Below are 26,076 nucleotides of genomic sequence, written 5' to 3'. Positions count from 1 at the left end.
GCAGGTTTTATATATATACTCTCACACATACTCTCACATGCATAAACATAGCACACACACACAATACCTTCATTTTAATAATAGCCCTACTATAGTTGCTTCTCTCTATGCTCAGATGAAGATGCCAGTAGTATAGAAAATGGTAAGTTCATTTGGTCACAATTCTGCTGAATTTTCCTCTTGTCTAATTGTATTGAACATGTTCAACCTTTTTTCCTTCTTGTGAAGAATGAAATAAAGGAGAAATTGGATTTTTACAGTATTTATAATGTCTTTATTACTTGTCCCTTTGAATACATGCACAGTTTCCTCTGGCATTAGTGGAAATATCATGCTACTACTACTAAGTTGCTTCAGTTGTGTCCAGCTCTGTAATTCCATGAACGGTAGCCCATCAGGCTCCTTTGTCCATGTAATTCTCCAGGCAAGAATACTAGAGTGGGCTGCCATTTTCTTCTCCAGAGGATCTTCCCAACCCAAGGATCAAACCTACATCTCTCGAAGATCCTGCTTTGCAGCCAGATTCTTTACCACTGAGCCACCAGGGAAGCCCAGAAATATCATGAGTAGATGCAAAAACATTATAGATCTCTCTCTTGATTTGAATATCTGTGCACAGTGAAACTAATGTGTATGCACAGTGCACTGTTAGAATTAAATTTGAAAACCTACTCGTGAATAGTAACATCTAAAACAGTGAGGATATATGATGACTTAACAATTCTGAATAGCTTTCAAGAACTGTAAATCCTACTGTGACCTGTGAATTGTCTCAAAGCAGAGAGTTGTGCCTTTTTAAAAAAATTTAATCTCCAAAGCACATTTTCTAAAACATCTAAGGCAAAGGGGAATACGTTTTATGTGGAAAGTCTGATGTTCAGGTTTTTACTATAATTCTTCATTTTTAAATGCTACATGGTATAAACAGATACATTGTGCTGATTACCAGACTAATAATCATTATCAAATATATATGAATGTGTGTATATATACATGTGTATGTATATACATATATATTCACTGGTACTACTAGTTATTGAGTATATATATTATATATATAGTGGATCTAGTTATTGTCACACATATGTATATATGAATGTCTTAGTGGATCATATGTGTGCCATTGTATGTTCAGGTTTTTACTATGATTCTTCCATTTTAAATACTTCACAGTATAGAGTAAATGAATATGTGATGCTAATTGCCAGTTAGTACTCATTATCAAATACATATGTATGTGTGTATATATTGAGATATATATATTCATTGGTATAACTAGTTACTGAGTATATACTAATATATATAGTAGTTCTAGATATTATCACATATATGTATATAGAATGGCATAATGGATTATATATGTAATATATATATATATATGTGTGTGTGTGTGTGTACATACTTGGAATAAGTGCTTGAAATGAGAAAAACAGCATAATATGGAAGAAATAGCTCCAAACTTGAAGCCAGAAAATCAATATTCCTACTCCATTCCTTCTAATTTTTGATTGTGAAACTTTGGTTAAATTACTTAAAAATTTTCACTACAATTTCTGAAAAATGAGAAAGTATTTTTACTGAAAAAATGAAATGAAAGCTTTATCATTCTTAAAATTTGTTTCAGCCACGAGTCTGTGAAACCCACAATTGCTGTTTTTGTTATCTTATGAAGGCATTTTGATTCTGCTATGGTCTGATGCAACATGTAATGGATTTCAGCTGTCCTGTCAGCAAATCATTTGTGAAGAAACTCAGTGGCTTGGCTTTGATGATTATCTCTGTGTTGATACATGTTGATACTTTCTTCTTTTCAATTTTTAGAATTACCAAAAGATATTTGGTATGTTTTATGTTCAGTCGCTCAGTCATGTCCGACTATTTGCGACTCTGTGGACTGCAGCACGCCAGGCTTCCCTGTCCTTCACTCTTTCCCGGAGTTTGCTCAAACTAGTGTCTATTGAGTCAGTGATGCCATCTAACCATCTCGTCCTCTATTGTCCCCTTCTCCTCCTTTCCTCAGTCTTTGCCAGCATCAGGGTCTTTTCTAATGAATTAGCTCTTTGCTTCAGGTGGCCAAAGTATTGAAGCTTCAGCTTCAGCATCAATCCTTCCAATGAATATTGAGGGTTGCTTTCCTTTAGAACTGATTGACTGGTGTGATCTCCTTGCAGTTCAAGGGACTCTCTAGAGTCTTCTCCAGGACCACAGTTTGAAAGCATCAATTCTTCGGCACTCAGCCTCCTTTATGATCCAATTCTCACATCCATATAAGACTACTGGAAAAACCATAGCTTTGACTGTGTTATTTTTATAAAATTAGATATGCAGATCTTCCAATACTTTTATCAACTCTGTATATGGAAAAATTCCTTCCATTATCGACTTGTTGCCTAGTGCTGCTCCCACCAATTGAATGAGAACAGGTTTGGCAAAGCAGAACAGAAGCTTTCTTCCTTTATTAAGGAATGGGAAAGGGACAACTCTAAGAACTTTTCTTCCAGGGTAAGGCAAGTGGGAAATTTTTAAGGGTTTTGAAGTGGGTATGCCATCAGAACCTGTGGAAAATGGCAGTAAACAGAAACAGAAAATTTCCAGAAACATCCAAAGCAGGCACAGTCCTTTGGGCTCCTTCACTCGGGATGCTAATTGTGCTACTAAAGTTCAACTCCTCCCTTTGGGCAGAGATTCTACCATGGTAATGAAGCAAAGGCAACTTTCAGACATTGGGGTGTCTTCGGCTCAGGTGCTGTCCTGGAGGTCAGGCTAGAACTGGTTCGGGCAGTAGACTGTTTCTATCTTGGAGCTTTCTGCTTGAGCTGAATCTGCGGTTTTGCTTCTGCAATGTGACTTCTGCCTCAGCAAACAGAGAAATGGGCATAGAGTAATGGATTGTGGTGTGGAAAGGGAAGAAAGTAGGTTAGCCTCTGTACAGGTATGGGTCTCTTTCTCGTGACACTTCAGTATGTGTCTGTCTGTCTGTCTGCTAAATCATGTCTGACTCTTTGTGATGCCATGGATTGTATCCTGCCAGGCTCCTATGTCCATGTAATTTTCCAGAAACAAAACAAAACAAAACAAAACTGGAGTTGGTTGCCATTTCCTACTCCAGGAGATCTTCTCAACCCAGGGACTGAACCCATATCTCTTCTTGTGTTGGCAGACAGATTCTTTACCATTGCACCACTTGGAAAACGCCTTCAATATCTGTAGCAAAACCTTTCTAAGCATTTTTAGAGGAAGTTCAGGGATAAATGAAGAAACTTTTTTTGCTCTACCACCTTCCCAGCTAAACAGCATTTCCTTTACTTGCCAGCTTTATGTATAAGATGAAGATTTTATATATTGAAACTAAAAATAAAAGTATGTGATTTATACCTTGCTAAATAATTTGGGTCTTCTGGAGTCATGATAATACTGTGATAATAAATTTACATACAGGTACATTTGCAATTGTTTTTGTTCTAATTTAGAATTAGTTGTAACTACATTTTTATTCTTATATTTGAAGCTGAACTTTTAGTTTTATTTTTTATTGAAGCATAGTTGATTTACAGTGTTCTGTCAATCTCTTTTGTACAGCAAAATGATTCACAGACAAGGAAATACTTGTTATTCTTTTCCATTATTGTTTATCGTAGATATTGAATATAGTTCCCTCTGCTGTGCAGTAGAACCTTGTTGTTTATCCATCCTATATGAATTTGAATTTAGGTTTCCTATTTTGCAAGATCATGCCTAACTAATACGAGGAAAGTTTACACTATTATTTTTTGTTGAATATCTAATATACTCAGACTCCATTATAAATGCTCTAACAGTAAAAATAGTTTCTATGGCCCAGGAAATTTATTTTGCTAAGGAGACAAGGCATATACCCATGACTGAGACAGTATCATGAATAGAGATATGAAGGTATAAATGATTAAAATGTTTTTGAGAGTTGTGGAGGTGGTCAGATGAGTAACTTCCTATAAGTATTTTATTTAACAAGCATGGTTGTGAATGTGAATTTGTGTAAAATTATGTTTTTAACTTATACACATGATCCTTTACAACAGTTAAAAAATTACTCAGCCATTAAAAAGAATACATTTGAATCAGTTCTAATGAGGTGGATGAAACTGGAGCCGATCATACAGAGTGAAATAAACCAGAAAGAAAAACACCAATACAGTATACTAACACATATATATGGAATTTAGAAAGATGGCAATGATAACCCTGTATGCAAGACAGCAAAAGAGACACAGATGTAAAGAACAGACTTCTGGACTCTGTGGGAGAGGGAGAGGGTGGGATGATTTGGGAGAATGGCATTGAAACATGTATATACTATCATGTAAGAAACGAATCTGGAGAAGGCAATGGCACCCCACTCCAGTACTCTTGCCTGGAAAATCCCATGGACGGAGGAGCCTGGTAGGCTGCAGTCCATGGGGTTGCTAAGAGTCGGACACGACTGAGTGACTTCACTTTCACTTTTCACTTTCATGCATTGGAGAAGGCAATGGCAACCCACTCTAGTGTTCTTGCCTGGAGAATCCCAGGGACGGGGGAGCCTGGTGGGCTGCCGTCTATGGGGTCGCACAGAGTCGGACACGACTGAAGCGACTTAGCAGCAGCAGCAGCAGCAGCAGAAACGAATCGCTAGCCTAGGTTCGATAACAGGATACAGGATGCTTGGGGCTGGTGCACTGGGATGACCCAGAGAGATGATATGGGGAGGGTGGTGGGAGGGGGGTTCAGGGTTGGGAACTCACGTACACCTGTGACGGATACATGTCAATGTATGGCAAAACCAATATAGTATTGTAAAGTAAAGAAAAAAAAAAAAATATATATATATAAATAAATTGTAAGAGCAGAAAAAAAAATTAAGACCTCAACATGTTTTTAATACTGCTGTAAGCCATAAAATTATTTTCTAAGATATAAGAAGACAGTGATGATCTATTTTGTATTTAAAAATTTGTGTGTAGAGTACATGTCGCTCTCTTTCTGTAAGGAAAAGTAAAGACCATTTTTCTCTTGAATGGAAGTAGCAGATCATCAGTCCCTAATAGTGGAAATGATTATAATTACAGTTTAGTAATTAGGACTTTAGGAGATGTTTCTTCTCTGCCTGTTGCTTGGTTATTCTTCAATCCAGTTTGGCCAGCATAAAATATAAATAGAGTGTGATTTGTTGATCACATACTGTGTGTGTGTATATGTGTGCGTGTGTGTGTGTAAATGGTGGAAGAATTATTTCATCATGACAATAAGTTGGATCTGGCTTTCTCCTCCAGGTTTTAAAATACCACTGACAGTTAAAACATGCTAATAAAAATAGCTGGGAAATAAATAAATGCTGTATCATCATGTATGCTATATAGTTGTGAATGTTACATTTGCGAAACTTTAATTTCAAAAATGACATTTGATGTTCAATTAGACTGGTAATATGTATTTATTAATACAAAAGATAGAGATGGCATAACTATACTATTGGAAGTGCATGGCATACATAAAAAAGGACTGTCTTTCCTGAGATTCTTCATGTGGAACTTACCAGAATGTTTTCAGAATAGTTGTGCTTGATATAAAATGCTGCATTCACTTTGTGATAAAAAGCCAAACTTAAAATGAGATTTTATAGCTTATGAAAAAAGTAAATAAATAAATAAGTGGATTTGAAATGTTGACTAAGATTTCCTGTTCTTTGCTTACGCTGTCTGTGTGCAGTAAGATAAACTGTTGTTTTGTCTACCTTCTGTTTGCTGAAAGATGAACTGCTTCTTTTGTGCATTTCCTTTCAGTATATCTTAATTCAAAACAGAATTGACTAATTTGCTATCATTTTGGCAGATTTCTGCCATTTATTAAGCCAGGTTTAATGTTTAAAGCAGTCTTAAATGTTCTGTCAGGCGATAGTAAAATGCTTCCATTAAAAATGTAATACCAATACTCATCAGAAGTCAATAATGTTACTTGCTATAAAACAAGGTTGATTAGAAACTCTTCTTTTAAGAAATCCATTTGGTATTCATGACAAATTAAACATCTCTGTATAAATATACATCACTTCTTTGTGAATAGGCATTTAGATTATCTGATTTAAAATGATTTGGGTGTTTCAGCTCCAGCTATAGCACCCTTATATCACACTTCCTAACAAACTGCTAAAGAAAATTTTATATTCTGGTATGATCATATTATATTTCAATGTAATGATTAATTACATTAATCTAGACTCTCATAAATATTATCACAAATTAAAAGTCTTTTAAAATGTGGATTAAAGTTATCAGGATAAATCTAAATTTTATCGCCTAAATATTTTCATGAAAAACTTAGTCTATAAAGTAAACTTCTAATTCAGAGGCAACAAGATAAGTTTAAAATTAATGTGTATTATGTAAATTGATTACATCAATAAAACAAATAATATTCTGAGTGTTAGGTATATAATAGTATAATTCCAAAGTATTTTTATATCAATTAAAAAAATTCTTCACCCTTTTCTTATATTCTTATCCATGGCAGGTATTCAAAATGTATAGGAAATGGAAAGGAAAGGTTTGCATAGGCTGGTCAAAGCTGTCAGTGAGTCCATGCAAATATAGAAGAGCAGTGGTAAGAAAGATACAAGCACACAGTAAGCCTTTTAGACATTTTGCCTTCTCTAGCAGAAATTAATTATTGCTTTACCATGGTGAAGCCACTTAGGGTGGAGAGGTCAAAAGTAACCTGCCAGATTTGTCAGAAATGAACATAGTTTCACATTTGCTGTATCATGTATTGAGTCTTAGAATGCATGTTAAATATCATGATTTGTCTTTTCCTAGAATATTCGATGGCTTCAGCTACAGAATATTAAATCTACTCAGTTGAAAGATGTAAAGTGTGTCTGCTTTTATTGATATGTGTATGTGTGTTTGTGTGCATGTATGTGAATATATATGCATATCTGTGTATATATAGTGTGTTTATCTCTTCATATATGTGTATAATAACTGTATTCTACTTATATATGGAAAAAAGTCATTTTATATACACACTTTTTTCACACATTGTAATGCATATTAGAGTCAAGAAATATATATTATGCATATATAGATAAGATATACATATGTTCCTAGTTATTCCTTTATCACGTTATTGTCCTTTAGGTGTCTGTCTTTTTTATCAGGAGGGAATTCATTCAGTTCAGTTCAGTCGCTCACTCGTGTCTGACACTTTGGAACCCCATGAATCGCAGCACGCCAGGCCTCCCTGTCCATCACCAACTCCTGGAGTTTACCCAATCTCATGTCCATCGAGTCGGTGATGTCATCCAGCCATCTCATCCTCTGTCGTCCCCTTCTCCTGCCTCCAATCCCTCCCAGCATCAGGGTCTTTTCCAATGAGCCACTTCTTTGCATGAGGTGGCCAAGTACTGGAGTTTCAGCTTCAGCATCAGTCCTTCCAATGAACACCCAGGACTGATCTCCTTTAGGATGGACTGGTTGGATCTCCTTGCAGTCCAAGGGACTCTCAAGAGTCTTCTCCAATACCACAGTCCAAAAGCATCAATTCTTCGGTGCTCAGCCTTCTTCACAGTCCAACTCTCACATCCATACATGACCACAGGAAAAACCATAGCCTTGACTACACAGACATTTTTGGCAAAGTAATGTCTCTGCTTTTGAATATGCTATCTAGGTTGGTCATAACTTTCCTTCCAAGGAGTAAATGTCTTTTAATTCCATGGCTTCAATCACCATCTGCAGTGATTTTGGAACCCCCCAAAATAAAATATGACACTGTTTCTACTGTTTCCCCATCTATTTGCCATGAAGTGATGGGACCAGATGCCATGATCTTTGTTTTCTGAATGTTGAGCTTTCAGCCAACATTTTCACTCTTCTCTTTCACTTTCATCAAGAGGCTTCTTAATTCCTCTTCACTTTCTGCCATAAGGGTGGTGTCATCTGCATATCTGAGGTTATTGATATTTCTCCTGGCAATCTTGATTCCAGCTTGTGCTTTATCCAGCCCAGCGTTTCTCATGATGCACTCTGCATATAAGTTAACTAAGCAGGGTGACAATACACAGCCTTGACACACTCCTTTTCCTATTTGGAACTAGTCTGTTGTTCCATGTCCAGTTCTAACTGTTGTTTCCTGACCTGCATACAGGTTTCTCAAGAGGCAGGTCAGGTGGTTTGGTATTCCCATCTCTTTCAGAATTTTCCACAATTTATTGTGATCCACACAGTCGAAGGTTTTGGCATAATCAGTAAAGCAGAAATAGATGTTTTTCTGGAACTCTCTTGCTTTTTCGATGATCCAGTGGATGTTGGCAATTTGATCTCTGGTTCCTCTGCCTTTTCTAAAGTCGGCTTGAACATCAGGAGGTTCACGGTTCACATATAGCTGAAGCCTGGCTTGGAGAATTTTGAGCATTACCTTACTATCGTGTGAGATGAGTGCAATTGTGTGGTAGTTTGAGCATCTTTGGCATTACCTTTCTTTGGGATTGTAATGAAAACTGACCTTTTCCTAGGTTTATTCAAAAACACAAAAAGTACATTGACCCAATTATTTGTGATTGAAAAGTAAATTAATAAAAAATGTGTGCGTGCTTAGAACTGGAGGAGTCAGTATGCATGACCATATGGGAAAGAATCCCCAAATATGCTATTAAGTCAGAATCCCCATTAAATACTTTCATTCCTTTTGGGTATAATCCTAGAAGGCAGTATCCCATAGTGACACAGAGCAAGAATGTTGGAGTCAAGGAGGAAAAGGCTCTGGCCATTGTTGTGTGAACTTAGGCATATTTCTTGCATGGAATCCTAATTTTTAAAACAGTATTTGTATGTAGTACTATTTGAGAAGGGGATGACAGAGGATTAGATGGTTGGATGGCATTACCGACTCAATGGACATGAGTTTGAGCAAGCTCCTGGAGTTGGTGATGGACAGGGAAGCCTGGTGTGCTGCAGTCCAGGGGATTGCAAAGAGTCAGACATGAGTGAGCAACTTTACTGAACTGAATTATTTTAAGAATTATATTAGATACTGCAGTGTAAAAAAATTAATAGAAAATGTTTAAGCTCGGTTTGATTATATTACAGTATTAAAAAAAGGAAAGATACCGACATTTATTAAGACATATTTAGTTACCACAGTTTACTTACATTTTGCATGCATAGCATCATTTAATATAGTTAATAAACCTTACAGATGGATATTATTTTTATTATTAGATATTATAGATGATAAATGTGTTTAGAGTTTGAATCCCTTGCTCAAGGTCAAACTAACTAATGTGAGAGTCAGGATTTGAAAAGATATAGAAACTCTTGTTCAAGAAAGAAGGAAGAGAAGAAATAAAAAGAAAAATAACAAGTGAAAATCATGATCGGAATTTGATTCCTATTTACTTTATGAATGGACTCTCAGAATATTTTCTTATTTTTCTCCTGTTATTCAGAAAAAATATCTTCAAGCTATGAATTCCTGTAGATCTTAGTACATGAGGCATTCAGTGCATTTAACCACTTTGTTTTGCAAAGGCTTTTTGTACTTATTATGCCTTCCTAGGGCTCTCCCAGCAAAACACTATGATGTACTATTCATCATTTCCATTTGGAAAAAGTAACTGCATTCCTGCTTAGCTGTCACACTGCTTCCAGTACAGTGTGTTTCAGTAATAAATAAAGTGCATGCTTTAAGTGAAAGTATACGTTTTCTGATACATAAGTGTCTTTGGCATAATTCTGGAGGGCATGAGAGAATATTTATGTTATTGTTTAATGGCGACTCACTTCTTTCTAGGAGCGATTTTTGATGAATCTGCCAAAAAGGATGATGAGGTATTTCGCACAGCAGTTGGTGACCTCAACCAGAATGAGGAGATCTTACAGACTGAGAAAATCACATTTTCGGTGACATTTGTTGATGGCAACAACCCTTTTCAAGCAGTTCAGGAAGGTAAGGTCTGTCAGCACTCTATATTTTATTTGTTTTTTTGGTTCAATTCAAATGGCGATGAAATTAAATTTTTAAAAGCGATTAAACATGAATATCATTTTTGCATCTTTTCCGCATTGCTTTTCTTTTAGGGTGTTATTTGGTAGATTGTAATCCTGTATTCTACTTCTGAGTGGAAAGTTATTGTTTTAATTGTAATATATTATGGAAAGGGTCATAAATATTTACAATAAAAACTTTGCAACATTTTATGACTTTAGTAAAATTGAAGCATTCCTTAAAAATATGACTTTCTATCTGAAGTTTTACTTTGTTTTCTTTGAGATAACTGCTGCCTTAAGTGATGTTACAACTGGAGATGACATTTAAATTGTATTCATGACAGATGTATTGGTAAAAGGAAAACTTTTAGACAGTACATACAAATCAAAGATTTTGTACTGGAATCTATGCTGACCTAAGCTATACATTTTTTCTCTCTACAGTATGCCAAATTTTAAAGCACTTTTCTCCATTCTGTCTGTATACTTGAGTGAATTAAAATTTTTCATAGGTACAAAGTCATACAAGTACAAATTATTTTTATTATGCTAGAATGATCCTTTGTGTGAATGAAGGATTTTAATGAAGGGTCTTACACTAATAAAATTCTAGTTTTGATGCTATTATTGTAATGAAATATTTAGTCTTTTGATTGGTAAAGTAGTCATTATTCATGAGGTTATTTGTTGTTAATCTGTTTTATATTTTATTGTGATTATATATTTAGACTGAAGATATTAATATGAAATTAATTTAGTAAAATGAAGCATTTCTTTCATTAAAAACTTAGAGAAATTGGCAGAAGAAAGTATGGACAAGATATAACGGTAGTAAAATTTGGTAGAAAACTTTTTAAAGAAAAGTATTGAAGGGATAAAGAAGATAAATGTTTTTAATTTAATGTATTTACATGATATACAAGTAAGTTTTATTGGAATGTGTTTTTGATCAGTGGCATTGGCTAAAGCTGATTTAAAGCTTGTTTCTGTCAGTAAGGCAATGGATAGAATGATTAATAGTCTAATGGATTTTCTTTCTTATTAATTTGATGAAGTGAAAATATATTATTTTAATGAAATGAACAGAAATTTTTAAGTAAAGATTGATTTTGTAATAAATAGATTTTTCATATTAACATGATGGAACTTTAATACATAAATATAAATTTAAAAATCAGATTAATATAAGCATCTGGTTTTTTCTTGCATTTAATTCAGAATTATCTTGGGAATTTGCAACTTTAAATCATGGCTATGCTGATAAATTTTCTATAGAAACATCTAAAAACTGTCTAAATTAATGTTAGAATTCATAAAGCAGTCTGCAAAAATAATAAACTAGAAATTGTGGAAAATACCTGTAATGAAAGGTATAGTTACACTAAGAATGTTATTCTTTAAACTAGGTGTATATTTCTTTCCCAACTGTTAGTTTCAGTAACCAGAGTAAGAACAGGAAAAAATAAGGACTGACTTTATTTTTGTGACTGTCTTCTTATTAACTTCAGATGTACTAAAATATCCATACCTTTTAAAAAATCCACTTTGACTGAAAAAATGTGGATAAAGCAGTGAGAAATAGACAGTGGGTAAAATGGAATTGCAAGAGCTAAATAAATACGGCCTTCACACCTTTTTTAAGAGACTACAATTTGAAATACAAGGACAGTTTTTAAAATACCACAGTTAATCCATTTACATATTGCTTTGTGTAACCATTCTATTGTCAACTAAATTCTGAAAACAAAAATATCTCTCAAAAGAACTATTGTGATATAAAAGAATATGTGGCACTGAAAGCAAATTGAGAAAGGAAGTAAGTTTTAAGTTTCCAAGATAGAGAATGATAGATATTTGTCAAGAAAGAATAAAGAACTTGACAGTTTGCCTGATGGGTTTTGATACTAACAGGATGTTCTGGACTAGTTATTTTGATGGTCTGCTCTGAGTAATGAACCTGAAATAAGGTGTAGGAAACTCTGGAGCTAATTTTTCACCATTCAATATCAAGAAAGATCTTGGTTAATTTTAGAAGTAAAAATAGTTTCTTTCTAGAGCTCTTATTATATTTGATAACTTTGACACAATAATAGAAATATTCATTTGCAAGAGAACAAAAGGTATTTAGGAGTATTTCTTAAATATTTTGAGGAAGTATTTTAGGAGAAACCTTCAACTGAACTATCAAAGATGGTCACCTTTCTATCATCGTATCTTTGCTGCAATACCATTAAAATCTATAATATAGAGGGCTTTAAATAAGTTTGTTTTTCACATTCTAAAGATGGACACGGCATTCAGTGCTATCATTACTATCAGTTGTTTATACAGTCATCTTCCTGATGAACATCTAAAAATTAATGATTTTGAATTATTTTTCCCTCTCTTTGTATTTTTTAATATGTTTGTTTTTTTTCATTTGTTTATTTGAAAGTCTGATCCTTGAACAAATAGCATCATCAAAGTATATGGATATTTTGGTGATAAAAATGAAGTATAATAGGGATCTATCAACAGATAAATGGAATCTAATATGAAATCCTCAGTTTATTTGATTGTTAGAACTTTCTCCAACATTTGACATGATTTTTTAAAATTTAATATTTTGTTTATCCCATCTATTTTCAACACTTAATAAGAGAGAGAGATTTAAATATAAACAGCCTTCTTACTCCATAAACTTTAATAAAGAATATTGGTAATATAAAATGCTCCTTTGTAGTTTTGGTTACCATAAGTTTGTGCATAATAATAATTATTTTAAGGTGATTTTCTTGAAGAAAATATCTTGGTTACAACACAGGATCAATACTTTCTATTCTCTGGATAACAATGACTATTTGATCATCATTTTCACTATCCTATAACATTAATCTCAGCAGTTTCAGATAAATGAACAGGAGGAAAAAATTCTTGTTTTAACAGAAGTAATTTATAAATAAACCACCTATTTTTAGGTAATTATTTTTGCTTTCTTCTGAATATTTTTTGATAAGCTATTGGTTACCTTTTATCTGTTGAGCTGTGTGATGTCCACTAATAGTAAAGACTTCTTCATACCTTAACTTAGGAATTCTTTACTTTCTTTTTGTGTGTGGACATTTTCCTTAAGATATACAAAAAAAATTGAAAACCTGTGGAATTATTATGGTACAAAATTATATAAATCCTATTGAATGTTAAATTAATTAATTGAGACCACAGTGGTTAAGTAATTCTTCTACAAACTAGAAGCGTGTAGCAAAGAACGAATGAACTAAGCCAAGGCCTGTAGACCACTGACCTGATATTTTCCTTACTATATCTGCAAGGATATATATATATATATATATTATACATATTTATTTATGAGGAAAATGCATAATATATTCTGATATATTCTAGGACTTTAGTAAACACTGTAGGGAATGAAAATTGTAGCAGATTTATATGTTTTGATATGTGCAGGTTATGTTCATAGGTTTTAGATGACATGGATTAGCAGAAAAATACCAGTTTGATTGGCAGCAGCAGTTGCATTGTGTAATCCACTCTGTTCATTCATCCTTACTTCTTCTCATCTAAATAATAATGAAGAAATCAGAACATATATGATGTATTTTAAGGTCAATTTTATCTCTGTAGATAAGATGCTCTGTAAGTCTTTAGAACAAATTTCCAGATTTAGATACATAAAGAATTAAAGAAATTATAATTATTCAGTTTTCACTTTAGAGATGGGTCACATTGCTGATATTGCCTCCTGTTTTTTTTCTTGTTTTCCGTGACTGATTTCTGAATTGATTAAAAGAATATGTGATAGCCGTCCTTTGTTCTGCTACCTCATCCACTATTCACAGCAACCTGGAGCACTCATTAGTTTCATCAGAGTCCAGAAAGGGCCTTTTGCAGGTTCAGGTGACCTGGACCAAAGCAGTTGTGAGATTTCTTTCCTTACTTTTGTTTTAAAGATTGTTTCTTCTGTTGGACCTATGTACTGAATATAGCATAGATACACAAATGACTGGTGTGAAAGGCACCTCTTTCTCTACTAAAAGCAATAGCAGTTGTTTATATTGTTAGCTCTTAGCTAAAACCAATACCACTATGGGCCATTAAAGGTGGGGATTTATAAGAAAACAAGGTCAGGAAATGTAAGGAGGATGTGTAAAAATGTTCACATTGAAAGGTGAATGCAGAAATATGAATGCATGTATAATTCTTGTCTTGCCTACATCAGATGTATCAGGAAGGATGTTAAGAACTATGCACTAATATTGAATGGCAAGATTCAGTTAAACCATTTTGAAATAATTATTAGAAAAAATATATTAAAATGAAATGCATAGTGAGAAGAGTATAAGGGAAGATTTATACCATAGAGTCACAAATGATTCTATTTGAAAACAAAGGACTATCAAAATTATTCTCTTCTCTGATTTTTTAAAAATCATTATAAACAATTTAGTTATAAAAGTTGATTTTAATACAAAAAGCAGTCACAATTAGGATTGCTCATCTTCCAGTTACAGCCTGGTCCATCTTTAACTTACTTCTTCACACACCAGGCATGGATATTGATTGCTCTCAAAGAATCTTGTAAAAATAGACATCTCACTTTCACACAGTGACAATTTTAGTTGGATTTGCCTCACATATCTTCCAAAATTAAATTAGTGTAAGTGTAAAACAATGAGACTGCTTTCATTTATGGTTTATGAAATAAGTCCTGTGTCTTTTTAATTATATATAAATATCCACGTATCTATATCACGTGTGTAAAAGGGATGACAGAAGAGTAGCAGAGCCAGAAACAGTGTAAGGAAATCTAAGCAGGAAAAACCTTTTCCAAGACACATGACAATTCACTGTGAATATTTCTGGTGCCATAGGCTAAATCTGAATAGTCTGGTTCAAAGAAGATGTAAATGTAAAAGAATGATTTATGTGGCTGTGATATTTGATGCTTTATTCCAAGGCTTAGTCTCATAATTTATATTCCTCTCTGCTTTAATAGGATATTTTTACTATGATTAAAAGCATCTGTTAATTCCAAAATTCTTAGATTAGATTCTCCAATTTTCCTTAGCATAAGATTGCAATGTACATAATTCATCAGCCTGTATTTCCTGGACCAATTTATATAACTCCAACTTCAGCTTATTTTTTGAATCTCCTGACCACTGAACTTGAGAATTAGTGACTCCAGAAACCAAGAAATAAGATCTGAACATCATGCAATTATACTTCTTCTCATTCATTCATTTGTTCATGTCTTCCCCCATTTTTTTCATTCCTCTTCCCTTTCCACATCAAGGCGAATGTTGTATTTTGTCTCTAGGCCTAATACTCTGTAGATAACTGATGCCTAAATCCGTGTGCAGAGGGGTTGAAGGGATAGTGATGCAGCTGACTGGCCACCTCTGAGCACTCACAAGGCAGGAGAGATTCTCGAGGTACATTTGGTGGCTGTCTGGACTACCTGCCTTTCTTCATGAGTCTAGAGTGTTCAGGTTGGTCAGTTCTCCAGCAATTCCATGCCAAGTTCTGCATCAGTTTTCCTTCCTACTGCCTCGTTCTAAGAACTGGCATACAAGGTCTGCAATCAGAATCTGCCTGGTGTGTGATCTTTAGTACTTATCATTAATGTAGTATTAAAATTTTAGACATCTGTATCTATTAGGGACAACACAGGCATGCATTCTTTCAAATATCTCATTTATTATCCATTTTCATTAAAGAATTGCCAATCAAGAAGGATTATAATAATATATATTTGAACTCTAATTTTGAGGGTACTCAGTTAAATCAGTCTTTTCAAATACTTAAAGCCCATAACTCTTCCAAGACTGGGCCATCTATCATGGAAATAGCAAAAGAGAAGATGGAATGTCTGCCTGCAGGAAGTCTAAACATGCACCTGAAGGGGACTGTGGATTTTTACATGTCGTTCCCTTCTACCTGTAACTTGGGGTTTTAATTGTGTTAATAGTAGAAACATGATGTTCTAGATTTTTAAAACATTTACTTTTCAGAAAAGAGGGAATTTCTTTTTTAAAGAAATTCATTATTTTTAATATAATGTTAATAAAGATATACAATGCATAGCTTAATTTAATTTTTTCTGTGATTTTTTTTTTGTTCTACTCTTTTACTGGTAAGTCTTTCCCTTATATCACTCAACATGACACTTTTAAAATAACAGGTCCCTATTACTATGAACAGATTGAAATTCAGATGTTTATAGACCGTTATATCATGATTTTATATAGCCTTTCTGCTTCAGAACCTTATACCTGACTACCTACAATTGTGTACTGTTGTGTAAGTTACCTCATAAGATATCTATTTCAGCAACATGTGCTACTCTGGATCTTGTTTTATTTAGAGGAATCTGTAGCAGCTTTCTGTGAAAACTGTGTTTAATGGAATTTTTTTTGTTGTTGCTTATGTATTCTTTCTTTCTACCAAACATTTGCTTGTAATAATAGCGCACCACTTTCTTCTGTTCTTTTTCTACCTTTATGGATAGAGTGCATGATTAAACAGCATAATTCAGTTTTTAATCTGTCTTTTATGATAGTTATTTGGTAAAAGAATCACATATTATGTCATAAAGTGACTGAATATATGGTGTATTAGATTTAAAACCACGTTTACGTGCACTCTGCAGTTGTAATGAGAGTCCATTTTGTAGTCATAAAAATTATTTAAGTTCATGTTGACAAACCAAAGGTGACTTAACTATATTCAGAATTTTAAAACTATTGCAAGTATTATTAATATCCAACTTTTAGATGATCCAGTCTACTTGCTTAATTTGAGAAAAAAAAATAATCTGGCTTTTTATTTTAACATTTAACAGCTTATTTTTGCATGTACTTGGAAAGTATTTTTAGATTTATTGGAATTTCATTATGCATAGTCTTTTAATATCCATACAATATTTTGTTGAATTATTTTGTAATTTTCAAAAGAAATATCATTGAAATACTTGCTTTTAAAAACAAGACACACAAGCCAATGTGCAATAGAAGATTGCATATTCTAGGAAAAATAAGAAAGAATCAGCAAATACTTTTGGGGTGCCTCTAAGCATTTAGCCTTGAGTGAATTACTCTGCACAATACCATGGTCTCCACTGGCTGCCCTGAAATCTTAGCGTAGTTAGCTTGACCATTATTATCCTGTGTTAGATATTGACCTATAGCTGCACCTCTTCCTTTTACCCTCCTATTAAAAATTCCTCACTCATCTCCTTTTTAATCATTGATTCTTCACCATATTCACTCACAATATTTATATTTGGTTCAGTATGTGTTTTAAACTTGATGCTTGAGGAAAAAGAAAACATTGCGGTTAAGTGCAAGGGCTGTGTGTTCGTGTGCGTAGTAAGTCACTTTGTGCACATAGTAAGTTGTTTCATGCGTATGTGCTAAGTCACTTCAGCCATGTGCCACTGTTTGTGACCCTATGGACTGTAGCCTGCTAGGCTCCTCTGTCCATGGAGGATTTTCCAGGTAAGGATACTGGAGTTGGTTTCCAAGCCCTTCCCAGAGGATTATCCTGACCTAGGGATTGAACCTGAGTCTCTGTCTCCTGCTTTGGCAGGCAGGCTCTTTTCCACTAGTGCCACCTGGGAAGCCGTGAGAAGCATGGACCATGTAATTAGATAAATCTACCTTTGTATGAATGCTGCTTCACCCCATATTATCTGTGGGACCATAAGCACACCTATTGTTTCTGAGCCTCAGTTTATTCATAAAGTGGGAATGAACACATACTCCATAGGAAGACTGCTATGATCATTGTTGCATGATAATTACATGGGATAACAATTATGGTTTGTGGGTTCCTCTGGGCTGCAGTCCATGGGGTCGCTGCAAGTTGGACACGACTGAGTGACTTCACTTTCACTTTTCCCTTTCATGCATTGGAGAAGAAAATGGCAACCCACTCCAGTGTTCTTGCCTGGGGAATCCCAGGGACGGGGGAGCCTGATGGGCTGCCGTCTATAGGGTCGCACAGAGTCGGACACAACTGAAGCAACTTAGCAGCAGCAGCAGCAGCTGCTAATCCAAATGCATTTTAAGAGTGGAGTACATGGTGACTTGGCACCACTGCATGTGTAAATCAGTAAATTCTTATCTTTCTGTGATGTAACATTCTCACACACCCTTTGCCACATGCATTGGTAGTTCCCGTGCATACCATGGATAATACTAAATTTAATAACTGCCTGCTATTGCTAAGTCACTTCAGTCAGCCCAAGAGAAGAATTATATTTGTAGTATAATTTATTTGGCAAATAGTAGTAATGTTGCAACATGTGTAGTTAGGGTTTGGAGGATTTAAAATACGTTGCTACCATTTCTGGGAAGTAGAGAAACCTTGTAGGGAGCAAACTAAAGTTTTCTGATGATTTGTGTAGGCTTAATACAATCAGTGAAGTAAATAAGGCACTGAGTCATAACTACATGGACTTCGGTTGTAGAGAGGCATAGTGTTGTGGAAGAATGACATATGTGAAGGTCAAATATAAAAATGAATTAAAGGAAAACTTGAGACTTCAATAGATGCATCATATCTGATATTTTGCATTTATTTCTAACATGACTGTTTAAAAGGTTATCTTTCTATTTTTTTACTTTTTTATTTCAATATGGGCAGATATCAACTCTAAAAACTTGATCATAGGTTTCTTTGAATTTCCAGTATTTTCATCAATAACACATCAGTTCAGTTCAGTTCAGTTGCTCAGTCATGTCCGACTCTTTGCGACCCCATGAATCGCAGCACACCAGGCCTCCCTGTCCATCACCAACTCCCGGAGATTACCCAAACTCATGTCCATCGAGTCAGTGATGCCATCCAGCCATCTCATCCTCTGTCGTCCCCTTCTCCTCCTGCCCCCAATCCCTCCCAGCATCAGAGTCTTTTCCAATGAGTCAACTCTTCGCATGAGGTGGCCAAAGTACTGGAGTTTCAGCTTTAGCATCATTCCTTCCAAAGAAATCCCAGGGCTGATCTCCTTCAGAATGGACTGGTTGGATCTCCTTGCAGTCCATGGGACTCTCAAGAGTCTTCTCCAACACCACAGTTCAAAAGCATCAATTCTTCGGTGCTCAGCCTTCTTCAGAGTCCAACTCTCACATCCATACCTGACTACTGGAAAAACCATAGCCTTGACTAGACGGACCTTAGTCGGCAAAGTAATGTCTCTGCTTTTGAATATGCTATGTAGGTTGATCATAACTTTTCTTCCAAGGAGTAAGTGTCTTTTAATTTCATGGCTGCAGTCACCATCTGCAGTGATTTTGGAGCCCCCCAAAATAAAGTCTGACACTGTTTCCCATAGTATCATGTTATTTTCTCAGAAATCCATGCCTCATTTCAAGACTTATTTGCCTTTTGGTCTCTGATAGACTATTATGATAGTAAGAATGGCTAGGGCTTCCCTTGTAGCTTGGTTGGTGAAGAATCTGCCTGCAATGCTGGAGACTCAAATTCGATTCCTGGGTAGGGAAGATAGATACCCTGGAGAAGGAAATGGCAACCTACTCCACTGTTCTTGCCTGGAGAACCCCACAAACAGAGGAGCCTGGCAGGCTACAGTCCATGGGGTTGCAAGATTCAGACATGACTGAGCAACTAAACCACCACCAGGAATGGCTAAGCTCATTCCTTAAAGCTGTATTTTCTAGCATAAAAAATACATAAAATATCTATTATATATGAGGATTGTTTCAAAGTAAAAAGCAAATTTTTTCTCAGAATGTTTATTTGGGGGGAGGGTGCTGTTCTACAAATAAAGTCAGATGTGATCTTTTCATAGAAAATGTTTTTGAATAGAATAACCAGTAACAGTTTTTGTATTTTAGTTTTGAATTTACACTTACATAAAATCAAACATATGTTGAGGTGGTCCTGTGTGCTTATTCGAGTTATTGAAAATGAGCACAAGGTAAATAGCTCTGGTGACAGAAAGTTATTCGGAGATTAAAAAAGAGGTGCACATACTTATTGGTCACGGAGAAAGAAACTGACAACATCAGCCTCATTCTATGGGCTCCCAAATGCTGTTCTTATTGTTTTATATTAATTTGTCAACAGTATTTATAATGTTTGAAATTTTTTAGTTCATTCTTTTATTGTTTGAATTTCTAGGCATTTTTGCCCCCATTTAAAGAAGTTTTATATCTATATTAACTCATCATGTATATATTAATATATGTATTATATGTATGCATTTATATATACCCATGTATAGAAATTCATGTTTATATTAAAATATATATTATATAGCATATATTATATATATATATATATATATATATATATATATATACCATATCTATTATACTTATCTGTCTACCTTTCTCAAAAGAAGTTCATCAAGCATTTCTTTCTTTTGGTAATCCTTCCAAAGTTGATTCATGCTTCTCATGGGTAATTTTAACTCCCTATTTACTATATCTGTTACAGTGGAACAAGGCTGGTTTGTTGTTAAACCACCGTCATTCATTATCCAAAATTTATGCCAAGGCTCCATGAGAGCACAGATGAATCATTAGTTTACACTTCCTTTCCTCAGAAATTACTTAAACCGTAAATATGAGAAGAAGAGACCAACTGGAAGAAAACTATGAATCACCAAGAATAATTCATGATTCTTTCAAAAATGAAAATGATTGTTTACTTATTTGTAAGATACTTTTAATGCACTGACTCTACACTGTATTAGAAATTTATACAGATGAATGAGATAAATTTATCTCAAGCAACCAAGAACTTTATATTTTAAAGAAAGATACACAAAAATAGCTAAAGAAGCAAACAATTTTTTTTTTAAATAGAGAAGGCTGACAGCAAAATAACTGATACTATGATAAAAATAGCAGGTAGGTTGTGTGTGTGTATGTGTGTGCAACTTAAAGCCAGGAGTTCATTTTTTTATGCAGTGATTGTGGAAAATGCAAAAAGGGACATTTTTGCTAAGATTTGAAGTTGCAAAATAGCCAGCCATGCAAAGATAAGAGGAAATAGCATTGCAGGCAATAGCAATGAAAAAACCATTTGGAGGTAGGGTTTGCTTCATGTGTTTGAGGGAATTAGATTACCTTTTGAATACTCAAGCTTTTATTCTATTGTTTTGCAAATGTTTATTTCTATCAAACCAACCAGTGAAGTTGCTCAGTTGTGTCAGACTCTTTGCGACCCGATGGACTGTAGCCTACCAGGCTCCTCCATCCATGGAATTTTCCAGGCAAGAGTACTAGAGTGGGTTGCCATTTCCTTGTACAGGGGATCTTCCTGACCCAGGGATTGAACCCGAGTCTCCCGCATTACAGGCAGTTGCTTTACCATCTGAGCCATCAGTGAGGTCATTATTTACTGGGTAGCAATATTATTTATTAATTTGTTACCCAAATCTGCTTCAGTTTTCCAATTTGGGAATGAGTATTGTGTTCTAAAAAAAAATTCTGATGGTTCTGCAGATTCTCACTGACATCTGTGGCATGGAAGGCAGTGTTATTTATGAATCCCTTTTGGATTTGAGATTCACCTGTTTGTAACTGACTTTGAATATAGGTATGAGAACATTTGGGCTATTAATACAAGTGTTTTTTTTAGGAAAAAGAAATAAAATTAATCATGGAAAAAAGAATTTTACGCCGTTTTCTTGGTCTTTTAATACAGAGTAACACAGAGAGATACCTTAACATCTAAAACTAGGGAAGAAACATCATTTTGTGGCTTTTATATCCGCTGTATACTCTTGACAAAAGAGCCTCTTTTGAAAGCCCAAGAATGAGAATTGTCATTTATTTATATCTCATTATATCCCATGAGCTGTTAAAAGTGCTTCCCCCCCCCCATGTAATTTGTACAGTGCTTTATAAACTAAAAGGCAGTATAAGTTATTCTTATAAGCTTTTTATAGATGAGGAAAATGACATAGAGCTGTAGCCTATCAGGCTCCTCCGTCCATGGGATTTTCCAGGCAAGAGTGCTGGAGTGGATTGCCATTGCCTTCTCCAGGTGATCTTCCCGACCCAGGGATCAAACTCGGGTCTCCCATATTGCAGGCAGACGCTTTACCGTCTGAGCCACCAGGGAAGCCCTATAAACTAAAAGGCAGTATAAGTGATTCTTATGAGCTTTTTATAGATGAGGAAAATGACATAGAGCTAGGTTAGCTAACTAGTCCCAGCTGAAACCTTTAAAATAGTTCCTGGAATACTCTGGTATTTCAGAATGCTAACTAGGAGTCCCAGACATACATCAGTTGCAGGAGGAGAGTGGGCTCAAGGTGTTTATTTTCCTCTCCTCTGTGACATCTGTTTGAGCTGGGGGTTTCTCTCACACAAAAGTCATGCTTTCCTAAAGGCAGCCTGCTCTTCACTACTCTTCTTTAGAACTCCACAAATTCCTCTCTTCTCTATCCTTTGAGCCTGATTGCCACCTCACTGCGACTACCTCTGAATTCTTGTACTACCCCTCATTTTTCTGTCATGTCCCATTCAAATCTGTGTAATTCGCGCCTTTGAAAAAGAAATTGTTCTCAAATTATCCTGTTTTGAGCTTGCCATTGTTTCCTATTGGGATTTTAGCTGCTATCAGTATTAACTACTATACTCAGCTGCCTACATGGAAAAGCTCATCTTAGCTCATTCTTAGTGAGTTGATGACTTGTCTAATCTAATCAGTAAGTGTTATCTGTTGGAATGTAGTATTTACACTAATGCATGCATATCATATTGCAAAACTTAGAAAGAACACCTCACACAAATCTTTGTCTTCTGTCTTTTACAAGATGATGAGATCTTCAGATTCATTGGTATTTTAGAGGTACATCAAAGGCTGACTTGATGTTAGAGATGCTTCTGAGGTAGCATCCCTACAGAAGGGCACGAGGTCTGACCAGAAACAGGACTGATCTCCAAATGGCCACCCCACAGCATAGTTGAATGACTTCTCTTGAAGAACAGATAATTATTTTTACTTAATATTACAAATGGAATGAATTTGGTGAAAACTAATGTTCTATTTGTATATTTTACATATCTCTTTGAAAATCCTCTAGTTTAGTGAAGTTGATGAATCAATGTTCATAATTTTTTAAATATTTTACTCCATTTCCAATGGGGAGAATGTCCTTTTTCTTCCTTTTATTCCATTCTATGTAGGAGTGCTTTACTGTACAAACTAGACTTCTTAGTACCTTGCTGCAGAAATAAAAACCACACATTTTATTGTTGGACAAATTGCACAGCCAAGAATTTTGTTACCTAGTAACTTATAAAGAGTCATAAGGAGAAAGTAACAAGTTACAAAGGAACTGTTTTGCATTTTATCTCTTTTATTTCCTAGATCCACAGTTTAATAGATACTAATGAACAACAAGTGGCCAAGCAGCAGGCAGCAGAGAAAGAGGAAACATAGGAAAGGTCCATAAAAGCATGACCAACATTGTAACTTTATTCCTTCCTTCATCCAACATTATTCAGCACCCAAGTAAAATATAGTAAAGCAGAATTAGTGAAAAAATGTTATGTAACTTAGGGGCCCTATGCATTTTTAAAGATTTAAAACACTAAGAAAGAATAAATGTATGTGTACAGATAACATAATTGCTAGGCAGTGGTTTCTTGAGGAACAAAATACAAAGTTCAGTAGAAAATGAGATGATTTACAGCCTAGGGATGGTGAGTGAAGGGACAAAGTAAAGAAAAAATAAAGAGGAAAAATGTCTCTGCTCTGAAAGAAGCCATGTCTTCTGCTCTGAGAGAAAAGATCTAATCAAAGAAGCAGCCATTTCAAAAATACGTCTTTGTGACTGTGAAAAATGTCATCTGTGATGAGCCTGGACTGAGAATGGAAACAACAGGCCCCAAGGACAGAAAAGTAACTTTTCTGTCAATGTCTTTCTCATTCCCAGCTTCAAGATCATGCCTTTCCAAAACCAGTGGTAGAATAGTGAACTCAGCATGGAGAAAATCATGATTCAGCAAGTAAAATTAGGCATGAATAAAGACATTAATAATGACATCAGCCTTCATATAGCAAAGCCTTAGTGTTTTTTTTTTTTTTTTTTGTAATGCACCAAAAGTACTGAAAGTGATTTGAGTTCAAAGATGAAGCTTCAAAGGCACAGTGCCTCCACTGTGTTTTAAGAGCAAGTGATATTTTTACAATAATTATTCCATATCTGTGGAAGAGTAATTGCTTTTCATGTTAAAGAGATAAGCCACTAAGTTGTATAATACAAAAGTGTTATGCATATGCTTTAACTAATGCTTTCAAAGGATTTTTACTACCCATTTGGCATTGTATGCTATAACTCAGAGTGTCACGGCACTGTGCTCGTCCATGAAAACATGGATTGTTTCCTAACCTAGTTGGACAAAAGTAGATAAAGATATCCTGTTTAGGGGTTCTTTTATATACATAGTTTGCAGTCACTCTTTTTTTTTCTTTTTTCTTCAAGTTATGTAGTCAATGATGTCAATAAATTAAAATAATTTATAGGTCAGATTATCCAAGTAAACAACGAGGGGTCTTTATTTGAATAAAAAATTCTCTGCCATCTGTGAAAATCAACATTCACTGTGTGTTAATTATTGGTTAACTTATTATTCCACCTGAGTAAATATTATGAAGAGTTTATAATTAAAAAATAATATAATATTAGCTGAAAGAAATATCCAGAGACATCAATATGATTTCTAGCCTCAGACATCTTACGGTTAGCAGGTAACACACAAAAATAACATTCACATCAGTTCAGTTCAGTTGCTCAGTCGTATCCGACTCCTTGTGACCCCATGAATCACAGCACGCCAGGCCTCCGTGTTCATCACCAACTCCCGGAGTTGACCCAAACTCATGTCCATCGAGTCAGTGATGTCACTGAGCCATCTCATCCTCTGCCGTCCCCTTCTCCTCCTGCCCCTAATCCCTCCTAGCATCAGGATGTTTTCCAATAAGTCAACTATTCGCATGAGGTGGCCAAAGTACTGGAGTTTCAGCTTTAGCATCATTCCTTCCAAAGAAATCCCAGGGCTGATCTCCTTCAGAATGGACTGGTTGGATCTCCTTGCAGTCCAAGGGACTCTCAAGAGTCTTCTCCAACACCACAGTTCAAAAGCATCAATTCTTCGGCGCTCAGCTTTCTTCACAGTCCAACTTTCACATCCATACATGACCACTGGAAAAACCATAGCCTTGACTGGATGGACCTTTGTTGGCAAAGTAATGTCTCTGCTTTTGAATATGCTGTCTAGGTTGGCCATAACTTTTCTTCCAAGGAGTAAGCGTCTTTTAATTTCATGGCTGCAATCACCATCTGCACTGATTTTGGAGCCCCCCAAAATAAAGTCTGCCGCTGTTTCCACTGTTTCCCCATCTATTTCCCATGAAGTGATGGGACTGGTTGCCATGATCTTCGTTTTCTGAATGTTGAGCTTTAAGCCAGCTTTTTCACTCTCCTATTTTACTTTTATCAAGAGGCTTTTTAGTTTCTCTTCACGTTCTCCCATAACGGTGGTGTCATCTGCATATCTGAAGTTATTGATATTTCTTCTGGCAATCTTGATTCCAGCTTGTGCTTCTTCCAGTCCGGCGTTTCTCATGATGTACTCTGCATATAAGTTAACTAAGCAGGGTGACAATATACAACCTTGATGTACTCCTTTTCCTATTTGGAACCAGTCTGTTGTTCCATGTCCAGTTCTAACTGTTGCTTCCTGACCTGCATACAGATTTCTCAAGAGGCAGGTTAGGTGGTCTGGTATTCCCATCTCTTTCAGAATTTTCCAGTTTATTGTGATCCACACAGTCAAAGGCTTTGGCATAGTCAGTAAAGCAGAATTAGATGTTTTTTTTGGAACTCCCTTGGTTTTTCCATGATCCAGCAGATGTTGGCAGTTTGATCTCTGGTTCCTCTGCCTTTTGTAAAACCAGCTTGAACATCTGGAAGTTCACGGTTCACGTATTGCTGAAGCCTGGCTTGGAGAATTTTGAGCGTTACTTTACTAGTGTGTGAGATGAGTGCAATTGTGTGGTAGTTTGAGCATTCTTTGGCATTGCCTTT

The 26,076-nt window shown here is 35.3% G+C and overlaps 1 protein-coding gene across 1 annotated transcript in view; it reads left to right on the top strand.

Annotated features, from left to right (window-relative positions):
- Positions 1–26,076, top strand: part of GRID2 (glutamate ionotropic receptor delta type subunit 2) — a 1,620,720-nt gene that overhangs the window by 331,447 nt on the left and 1,263,197 nt on the right. The window contains exon 2 of the mRNA XM_052642062.1: positions 9,805–9,960. Coding sequence (XP_052498022.1) covers positions 9,805–9,960 — 156 coding nt within the window. The remainder of the gene's footprint in view (positions 1–9,804; positions 9,961–26,076) is intronic.

This window comes from Budorcas taxicolor, chromosome 6 (genome assembly GCF_023091745.1).
Source record: "Budorcas taxicolor isolate Tak-1 chromosome 6, Takin1.1, whole genome shotgun sequence".
NCBI lineage: Eukaryota > Metazoa > Chordata > Mammalia > Artiodactyla > Bovidae > Budorcas > Budorcas taxicolor.
The sequence above is the reverse complement of the archived record's forward strand: the minus strand, read 5'-3'. Positions and strand labels throughout refer to the sequence as shown.